This window comes from Prorops nasuta, unplaced genomic scaffold, assembly GCF_024137725.1.
Source record: "Prorops nasuta isolate Cenicafe-Biocafe unplaced genomic scaffold, Cenicafe_Pnas_1.2 PNAS00035, whole genome shotgun sequence".
Classification (NCBI taxonomy): domain Eukaryota; kingdom Metazoa; phylum Arthropoda; class Insecta; order Hymenoptera; family Bethylidae; genus Prorops; species Prorops nasuta.
This window is the reverse complement of record NW_027116832.1, coordinates 1,061,508-1,071,425: the sequence shown is the minus strand read 5'-3', so window position 1 is coordinate 1,071,425 and position 9,918 is coordinate 1,061,508. Positions and strand designations below refer to the sequence as shown.

Here is a 9,918-nt window from a genome sequence, read left to right as displayed (position 1 = left end):
TTAGAGCGAGATAAACTAACTACTATAGTTATCGTGTTCCATTCCCCTATCTCCGCCTAGCAGAATAGAGTATACAGTGAAGGATCCTAAAATGCGGTTCCTAAACGCATCAAGGGACGCCATTTCTGCCGGTCATTGTAGTATCCCAAGGCTACACATCTTATAGCGTAGTGTCCGAAAGGACACTACGCTATAGGATATGGACACAACAGAGTGTAGTACAAAATTTTTAGGAAAACTGTCACCGACCCCACTACGTAGTGTAATTACACTACACTTGGCAACGCTGGATAAACTGCATATTCTGTCGCTAGTGTCCATCTTGGATTGCATATACTATATCATCTTATATTTATCGCTAGCGACGAGCGACAAGTGAAATCGTACCTTTAGAGAAAAACCCTTAAAACGGTGAAACTACTTAGAACTGACTACAACTGACCACAACTAGCCACTAGGAGAGCAACGACCGATTTCAAGTGACACAAAATTCTGGATGAATCTTGTGAAAATTAGAAGAAAGGAGAAAGTAATTATTACTTATTATAGAAATAAAACTGTGGCAACTTATGGACTGCTTTATGACCACTGTCAAATATTTTTCCATGTAACACATTGAGTCTCGTAGATAATTAAGTGAGAACGAGTGACGAAGAAATAGTTTTAGGTTTTAATACAAGTATAATTGTGATTGTGAAACTACTACTTAACTACTTCAAAGTTCAGAGTGCAATGAACGTTCTCATGTGACATCTAGAATCGTTATTATTTCTAGATTTATCAATAAATCAAATGGATACGAAAAAGCTGGTTTGAGCGCCAGGGAGAAAATAAACTCACTTTGATTTATCAATAGTGTTCTTGTACAGCTTCAATAATGAGAATGATAGAGTGGACGTGTGAAAAGTGGGAAAAACGAACAGAAAGTGTGAATTGCGATCGTGGGTAGCACCCGGCGAAGAAATGGAACAAATGGCGATATCTGGATGGATGATTTGGGGTAGAAGCCGTCGTATTCACAGATCCCATCGTAGTATGCCGATTTTCATAAGATTTTTATCTTTACCCTATCCCTAACTTTTCTATTTACCTCTTTTCATTTGTAGGCCGACAAAACAGCGAGGACAATTGCATACAATTGGATCTGTCAAGAGGTTCGTAATCTAACCTTAAATTTTCATTATTTGATTTTCTTACTGTTTACAGTAATTTGATAGCTTTTATTATTTTGTTTATCAATTATAATTATTATGTTTTTCTTTATTTATACCTGCCATTGTTTTGAATCTTGTATATAAGTTTTTTATTTTTAAAATATTTAAATGGTAAACAGTGTCAAATCGAGTGGCACTTTAAGCTTATGTAAAGCTTCTTAGAATGCTTCATTTAATTAAAATATTGCTACTCTTCTAATGTATCGAATTTATTATTCTTTTGTAACATTTTTAGCATATATATAATGTATTGATTTACAATAACATCAATAATTTGGTAATTTTAAAATGATTCTTGTCTATGAAAATATTACCTACTTGAAAAACAATTAACATTTAAATAATTTAATTAATATTTTTGCAGATTTGAAAGAAAATATCAAAGAAGTGTTAACAAATCTCTGTCAGCTATACGGTGTACCAAATGTAAAAAAATTAGCATATCTCAATGCCATTGTAAAACTGATCAGTGAGAAAGATGAGAGTGAATATGGATATTCTATGGAAGACTTGTTCTGCTGGTAAAATTGTTTTTGGATTATTTACAAAGTATCTTAAGTGTTATAATAAAACAATAAAACATTTGTCTATTCTTTTCTTAAAGTTTACGAGTGGGTCTTGCTCATGAAGCTACCCAAGTACGTGCTGCAGCCCTTAGAGCAGTGCGTTACATGCTTAAAAAGGAACAGGATGTTATTGCAATTAATAAACTGCAATATCCGTACTTTATGGCAAGGAGTATGGATGTCAATTTACGAAATGATCTGGAAAGAATTCAAGCTCTTAGACTCCTCAGACGAATTTTGGTTTTATCACCAAAGCATTTTAGTCCTATCTTAGCTAGATCTCTGGTTAGTCTAACAAATGGAGGTATAGAGGAGAGGGATCGTGCATTCAGAGTTTTTTTGGCTACTCTTTGTGAATTAGGAGTATTGAACTCACATTTGTTCTTAAGTTGTGGAGGAGCTGGAGCTCTTGCAAGAGCTGCTATGACTGGTCAAAGTCCAGTAATTACTGAGGCTGTAGTGGGTGTGTTGTTAAGGCTACTTAGCAATCCAGACACAAGAAACAGTGTGTCCCTTATATGTTTTGCTGCTCCTTATTGTGAACTACATACCTCTAGCTTAGAAAGAACGAAAGAGGAACGTGAACAAAGGTTTTTAGCAAGCAAACTAGCATTATTAAGTATATTAAGGTCTTATTCTGGAGTCATACACTTTTGTAGGCCGGATGATAATTCAGGCTTAAAGGCTATAGCAGATATTCTGTATATTGAACAATTAGAAGTACGTGGTGCAGTTTTAGAATTATTATATGAGTTGCTGGATTTGCCTCTGCCAATCTGGACAGATGAGCCAGATGTAGCTTTGGCTGCAGTGGACCCTAGTAGAACACGAGAATCCTGGAAGCTTTCTGAAGGTTTTGTGGCAAGCGAGGGTCAGTCAATTTTACCTTCATTATCATCTCATTGCCCAAACATAACTGAGATCCACTTGGCACTATTGGTTTATGCTTTGCTAGAGTGTGGATTACATCGAGCTCTTGCTGAAACTATAGTGACATCTGACACCTTTATTTCGGTTAGAGCAGCAGTTTTGCTTGGAGCTCTACTTCATTTGTCCCACTCCCTTCTTCCACCAGAAGTATGTGACTTGACACCACCATTGCCAAACCTTTTAGAGCATGCAAGCGCTGGGAAGCATCAAGCACTGGCAGCTGTTACCATCCTTGGTAGGATGCATACTATGATGAGAAGAAGACCAACTCCAGCCAGTCTTTTCTTGGATCGAATACTCCAAGGTGGAAGCTGGCTCAGACCCACTATAACGAGAAGGCAACGAAGCTCAGGGAGATACTGGCTGAGAAGAGAGTCACGTACTTCGTTGCTTTTGAAGGATACTCATGTTCTCAGCTCCAAAGACGCTCTTGCATGGAATTGGGCCGTCGTTAGGTCCATTCTACGCTCCCGCGAGGACTCGTTACGCTTACTCCACGACTCCGATTATAAATTATTTATTAAGAGGCTTGTGCGTTATTTCAAGCCCTCATCAAATGGTTACAGTAGGGTAGAATTAGGTACAAACGCAGGCGTCGCACGGGAAGCAACCCTAGCAGGCTGTGACTTACTTAATTGTTTGTTAGAAATGCATGAACCAGAAGGCACAAAGCTTCTGAATGAGTTGGTAGACGACATAGCCGAGCAAATTGCGGCAATCCAAACAGCTCAGTCCGCCCATGACTGTCTTTTTTCTCCACGTCACGTGTTCACTACGTGCTGCCAGAAGTACTTCCTCTTCTTAGGGCAACTGAGTCACTCTGCCAAAGGCACCGTTATCCTAAAGGGCTTCAATCTTTTGGAAAAGCTTCAGGAGCTGGCTCTCGCCACCAATCACGAGTGTTATGTCAAACTAATAGTATCAAGTTTGGATTATTCCAGAGATGGGCCCAATAGGAAAGTTATAGGAAAAATTATAGCAGAGTCCAGCTGTGAGAGTACAAGATTGTATGCCACAAAGTTTCTCAGGCTCATTCTTAGAGCCAAAATGTCAGATGCTTACAAATGGGCGATGATCTTGTTGCTGGAGAGACTGTCAGATAGTAGTAAAATGGTGGCCTTGACCGCTTTGGAGGTCCTACATGAAGCGTGCGAAGAATTAGAATATCTGGAGGCGTTTCTGCAGCAAGAAAGTCAGCTGAAGGAAAGAGATGAATGGAGCAAGAACTTAGGGGATAAGGGATACTTATTGAAAATCAGATTGTATTCTTTACGAGAAGGTTTTGTAAGTCTATCATCGCCATCGGAGGAGTTGGAAAAATGGATTGGACCCGGTGGATTTGCTGAAAGGTACGTTAGCTTAGTGGAAGGAGAGATACACGATTCCTTGACTCGTAGGCAAAGAAACGAAAGAGGAAATTATCACAGAAGGACCACCAACACGCCAATGACACCTAGAAATATGTTCCTACCACCTCATCTTATTGGACAGTTGGCTCAACATGACCTTGGAATGCAGTTGCTCTTTCGTAGAAATGTTATTCAACGTTTTACCAGAATAATCCAGAGATTTCGTTCAGAGTTTGGTGGAAGGGAATCAGGGTCTACGTCAAAGATCAACAAGATCAACAGGATACTTTTAGAAGACAGTTATATGATGTCTGAAGAGTCTGGAACCGAGGACACTGCGGAGTCTAATCGATTGGAAACTATCATGGACTCCGAGGTAGCAGAACTTCCTGATGTTTACACCCCTCAGAAAACGGAGTCCCTTATTGAGATCTGTAGAAAGACAAGTCTGGATGATTCCCGGAGAACTACACCTGAGAGGAGTTGGAGAGTAGAATATGAATATAAGGAAGATCATAATTTGGGTTTAAATGAAAGAATTTTGAAGGTAAAGTCTTCACTGTGGGCATTAGGTCACGCAGGAACATCTGCTGCGGGGGTAGAACACTTGCACCACGTGGGAATCTTGGAGACTATGGTATCCATGGCAGAAAGCTGTCCTTATTATTCTGTAAGGGCAACTGCAATGTATTCTTTGAGTTTGATTGGCACAACCCGTGCAGGCGCGGATTTCTTGACCAATCTGGATTGGCCTTGTGTAAGACACCGACGTGGAGATAATTGGCCTATTCTGCCTCCTAGTACTCGCCATCCTCTACCTAGCCCCGTTCCCATTCAACGACATCACCGCAGTCTCAGCGATGGAAAGCCGGAGCTTCCGGAACCTATAATTAGGAGAGTTAGAAATCGTTCAGAAAGCGCTGCAACTGATTTGGAATCTAGACGATATGTTTTACCGTAAGTCTTCACGTTGTTAAATATCAATTTTGCGCTTGATAAATACTTATGTCTGTAACAAGTGATTTGTTTTTTAGGGAAAGAGGAGAAACTCCTAGCCCAGTCTCCAGTACGCAAAGACTAAGCCAGCAAGATGCTGAAGGATATGCTAGACTTCGAAACTTACAGCGTCACCGTAGGCCCAGCTATTCTCAAAGCAGCTTAGAGGTGATCCAGTAAACAACAATTGTTTATAAAATTTTACATTATATATAAATGTGGCTTTAAAATTATATAAATTTATATTCTACAGATGTATAGTTTAGATGGAAAAATTTCGCTACAAAGTCTGTCAGAGTTTGACTCATCCCGCAGTTGGATCGCGGATACTATGTTTACCCCTACACCACCTCCCGTTGAAGATGATACTTCTGATAATCAGTTCTATACAGGCATCAGTCTTCCTAGAAGACTTACAAGTATCTTCCCTGAAACATCAATATCATCTCAGATACCAATAATTGAACAAACTACTAAAACTGATGGGGATATTATTGAAGGTGATGATGAATCTGAATCTGAGTACGATGTTGGAGATGAGCACTCCCGTATTTGTTTAGTTTGCTATCCTGGCAGAAGAAGCAAAGATTCGTATAAAAAAATAGATTTAAAACTTAAAAGGTAATCCTTCTAAATTGATCAATTAGTGTGAGTGAGAACAGAAAAAGTTACAATTTTATTAATTATTTTTTGGTTGTACAGAGAAATTCTTAAATACACTCAAGGACTGGCAAATCCATTTTGGTATCGACAAAGTAGACAGGCATTACTTAGGTTGAGGCAAAAATATCCACATTTATTTCATGTAAAAACAAAATTTGATTGTTAATATGTAAAATTGTATAAACAAATAATATTTCATTCTTATTTATATTTAAAGGATGCATGCTTATTTTCGGATGTAGCTGCTCGTTTAGGAAATGGTACTTACATGGTACCAGCTAGAAGATTTATTCAAGAATTATTTTTAGATTCTCAATTTCTTGAGGCAAGTAAACTACTTTTTTTTTTAATAAAATATATTACTTTCAATTATAGTAAATTTATTTTACAAACTTTACATGTTTGTAAATAATAGTAATAATTAATAATAATATTAGATTAGTAGTAATAATTTTTCCATTATTAATAATATAAAATAATTTTAGCTCTATATGGATCCTATGGTTATTTTGGATCTTGTGGATTCTAATGAAAATACACAGCAATCTGTTCCTACTGAAACTGAAGTAACCCAAAGACTAACGAGTTCTTTGGAAAATAAAGTTAATGGAGAACTTACTCCTTCTGAAATGAAGACTGCTCGCTTAAAAGCTGTATCTGAAGAGAAAATTAGCATACCCTGTTCTGTTGTACGAGAAAAAACTCAACAAGTTTTACAAGTAATAGAACGTAGTAGTGACGAGAAAATAATAGCTGAAATATTGAATCCTGAAGAAAGGATTCGTATCTCAAAAAACTCTGATAGGCTCAAAGTTTCTAATACAAACACTGCCATCAGCCTTGATTAGTTGACTTTAAATTTCATTCATCTGTACATATTTTGTATTAAAATAATGAAACATAAAATAAACTACACTGCCACAGATTCATAGTATCTTATTGATTTTAAATTACTAGTAATGATAATGATTTTGAACGAAGCTCTAATTTGAACAGTTTGAATTCTGGTCAATAATAATAATATTTAATTTCAATGGAATTAATTTATTAATAATTATATTGATTAACAATCTAAAAAAGATATAGTCAATTCTAGAATTAAATTTAGAGTATATAGAGATCCTGTTTCGAATATTTATAATCTTCATTCTCTTGGTATACAAATAAATGGACGATAATAAGATTAAACATAACCTATAAAAAAGACAGGAATGGCTGTGAGCCAGTGTGCTGTGTGAGCTCTAAACATATTTGTAGTAGTACACGTTTATCAATTTTGCTTTGCTTTGTCTTAACGGGATCCCTCACGCCTTCTTTGTCGACAGTTAAAGTCAATAAACAATTAGTTTAATAAAATTCAAATGCGAAGCAAATTGAACAATCGGGCGTTTGTAGGACAATGTGCCAGTCCTAACGAGTCAAACGAACTTAAAAACACTCAAATTAGTTGAAAAATAACGCTGTACCATTGTGCCGCGTTCTTGAAGAGAGGTTACTTTTGGTTATATCCACTTCAAGAACGCGGGACAGTGGTACAGCGTTATTCTTCATTCGATTTGAATTTTTTTAATCTCGATTGACTCGTTAGAATTGGCACCTTGTCATAAAGAAGCCCGTTTTTGCAATTTGCTTCGCATTTGACTTTTATTAAACGAATTTTTTATTGACTTGTACTGTCGGTGAAGCTCGCGTGAGGGATCCCGTTAATCGATGACAGTTTATTTAAATTCTATTGTTTTTTTTATAAGCAAAGACTTTCTGTAGATATGGCTTCAAATAAAAAAGTAATTCTTGTAACTGGTGGAACTGGTTTAGTTGGAAAAGCAATTGAGAATGTTATTAAAAATGATAGAAAAGAAAATGAAGAATGGATATTTGTTGGATCTAAAGACGCAAATTTATGGTAAAAAATTTAATTTATTTTTATATTTACTTAAAATTTATAGATATTAATAGAAGTTCCTGATTTAGTGATAAATCAAGTACAATACAATTGTTTAAAAAACACAAGCCAACGCATGTAGTTCATCTGGCAGCTATGGTTGGGGGTTTATTTCATAACATGAGTCATAATTTAGATTTTCTGGTAATGTGTAATATTATTATTCTTTCTTTACAATATGACATTACAAATAGTATATAAATTAATTTTAAATTACAGAGAAATAATTTACAAATGAATGATAACGTACTACAAACTGCACATGAATATAATGTAGAAAAAGTTATTTCTTGTTTATCAACCTGCATATTTCCAGATAAGATAATGTATCCTATTGATGAAACAATGGTAGTTACAGTGAAATGTTTATTAACCAGTAATTTTTTATAATTATTATGCCATTTATGATATTTTGTTATATAGATACACAATGGACCACCCCATCCATCAAATTATGGATACAGTTATGCAAAAAGATTAATAGATATATCAAATAGAGGATATTATGATCAATATGGTAGAATATATACAAGTATAATTCCTTGCAATGTGTTTGGTCCACATGATAATTACAATCCAAAAATTAGTCATGTTATACCTGCTTTAATGAGCAGACTTTATAATTTAATTAAGAATGGTAAGAACAGTTTTAAATATAAGAATAAATTATACTAAAATTGTTAAATATAACTCATTTAATAGCATGTCAAAATTTTTGTTTAGGAAACACTGAAGATAAGGAATTTACAGTCCTAGGTACTGGAAAACCTTTAAGGCAGTTTATCTACAGTATTGATTTAGCAAAATTAATAATCTGGGTACTGAGGGAATATAGTTCAATTGAACCAATAATTTTATCTGGTAATCATAAAAATCAGTTTAAAAACATACTTTTAATTGTAAAAAGAAAAGTTCTATAATGTTTAATTAAAATATTTTCAGTGGATGAAAGTCAAGAGGTACCAATATCTCAGGTAGCAGAAGCATTGGTGAAAGCTTTTAATTTTAAAGGAAAGATTGTTTATGATATTTTAGCAGCTGATGGTCAATATAAAAAGACTGCGAGCAATGCAAAACTTCGTAGTTTTTTACCAGACTTTCAATTTACACCATTTGATATAGCTATACAGGAAAGTGTTGATTGGTATATAGAAAATTACGATAATGCAAGAAATTAATTCAATAAACATTTGAAAATATATTTGGTAAACCATAAAACTACAATATAGGTCTAGATGGTCCAAGCTAAATTTCATTGTGGAATATCAAGTTCTTACACAGAAAATTCAAAACATTTTAAGTAATCTACTGACAATACAAGTCCTAATATTAAGCTAACACTCTGAAAACTAGGCAAAAGCAACATACTGCCATACAATTGAAGAAGGCTGTATTGGCAGTAAACACTTAATCGAAAAAAGCAAAATTTAAATAATAATCAAAATTTATTTTATTGCTGGTAACACTTGTCCTTCATGAAAAATATATTAAAAACACAGGATACGTATTACTAGCAATTTAATAAATGTTAGTAGTAATTTAAATTTTGATTTTCTTGAGTAAGTGTACTTCCTTCCATTATACAGTAGGATAGTAATGATTTTCTAATTACTTTCCTACAAAAGTGATAATATTTCTTCAAATAAATATATTTGTATATAGTTCTGTATAAGAAGAAAAGGTTCATTAGATTTTTATTTAAACGAGCAGTTTTTTTAAACAATTAAATTAAAAAATTGAAAAACACTAATCTTCACGTAGAAGATGGTAATTTCTTGTCAACTTTTTTAAAATGTCTTTTTGTCGAGACACTAGTTTTTATTGATTTTTTTTCTTATAAGAAATCATTCAAAGAAAGTGAAATTTAATTCTTACAGAAAAATATTAAAAATTGCTTGAATTATGTAATTATGAATGAATAAAGAATATTCAGCAATTTTTGTTAATTTTATTCCTTTTAAATTAACAGCTTAAATTTCTTCATCAATGTAATCATATTTTTATTTAAAAGAGGTAAAAATAATGCACTTAATTTTTGTCAATATGATTATTTCAATAGTTACAATTTGGTAGGTGATAAGTGTAATATGGATCAGAGTGACCCATGCAGCTTACATATCATATCACAAGTGCATAGTTTAAAGGATAAACTATTAAATTAAAATATAAATTATATTACAATAAATTTCATCAATTTCTTAATTTGCTAAAGTTATGGTTAATATTCTTAATTATTAATAAAGTGTAGGAAATATTTC

At 34.0% G+C, this 9,918-nt stretch overlaps 2 protein-coding genes across 8 annotated transcripts; both read left to right on the top strand.

Moving 5' to 3' along the window:
* Nucleotides 1-381: 381 nt before the first annotated feature.
* On the top strand, nt 382-6,643 carry LOC136783759 (rapamycin-insensitive companion of mTOR-like). Of its 2 annotated transcripts, XM_066744030.1 has the most exons (10): nt 382-687; nt 776-1,033; nt 1,107-1,154; nt 1,579-1,735; nt 1,819-5,016; nt 5,094-5,223; nt 5,309-5,676; nt 5,758-5,860; nt 5,936-6,043; nt 6,204-6,643. In XM_066744030.1, the coding sequence occupies exons 2-10, from the start codon at nt 964-966 to the stop codon at nt 6,564-6,566; spliced, it is 4,545 nt and encodes a 1,514-aa protein (XP_066600127.1). In that variant the 5' UTR covers nt 382-687; nt 776-963; the 3' UTR covers nt 6,567-6,643. The 2 variants fall into 2 exon arrangements, with proteins under 2 accessions (XP_066600127.1, XP_066600126.1); XM_066744029.1 differs by having other exon boundaries at nt 382-1,033.
* Nucleotides 6,644-6,885: 242 nt separating this feature from the next.
* LOC136783761 (probable GDP-L-fucose synthase) lies at nt 6,886-9,460 on the top strand. Of its 6 annotated transcripts, none has more exons than XM_066744033.1 (7): nt 6,886-6,952; nt 7,467-7,621; nt 7,690-7,804; nt 7,880-8,008; nt 8,084-8,297; nt 8,384-8,521; nt 8,603-9,460. In XM_066744033.1, the coding sequence occupies exons 2-7, from the start codon at nt 7,485-7,487 to the stop codon at nt 8,836-8,838; spliced, it is 969 nt and encodes a 322-aa protein (XP_066600130.1). In that variant the 5' UTR covers nt 6,886-6,952; nt 7,467-7,484; the 3' UTR covers nt 8,839-9,460. The 6 variants fall into 6 exon arrangements, with proteins under 6 accessions (XP_066600130.1, XP_066600133.1, XP_066600128.1 ...); XM_066744036.1 differs by lacking the exon at nt 6,886-6,952 and adding an exon at nt 6,960-6,974 and having other exon boundaries at nt 7,472-7,621; XM_066744031.1 differs by lacking the exon at nt 6,886-6,952 and adding an exon at nt 6,965-7,048.
* Nucleotides 9,461-9,918: the final 458 nt, after the last annotated feature.

Bases quoted from the DNA above. Each gene is read 5' to 3' on its own strand.
- LOC136783761 (XM_066744033.1), top strand. From the start codon at position 7,485: ATGGCTTCAAATAAAAAAGTAATTCTTGTAACTGGTGGAACTGGTTTA. The intron at 7,622-7,689 runs GTAAAAAATTTA...TTCCTGATTTAG, and splicing joins TCTAAAGACGCAAATTTATG to TGATAAATCAAGTACAATAC. The intron at 8,009-8,083 runs GTAGTTACAGTG...TTTGTTATATAG, and splicing joins ATCCTATTGATGAAACAATG to ATACACAATGGACCACCCCA.
- LOC136783759 (XM_066744030.1), top strand. From the start codon at position 964: ATGGAACAAATGGCGATATCTGGATGGATGATTTGGGGTAGAAGCCGT. The intron at 1,034-1,106 runs GTATGCCGATTT...TTTCATTTGTAG, and splicing joins TATTCACAGATCCCATCGTA to GCCGACAAAACAGCGAGGAC. The intron at 1,736-1,818 runs GTAAAATTGTTT...CTTTTCTTAAAG, and splicing joins ATGGAAGACTTGTTCTGCTG to TTTACGAGTGGGTCTTGCTC.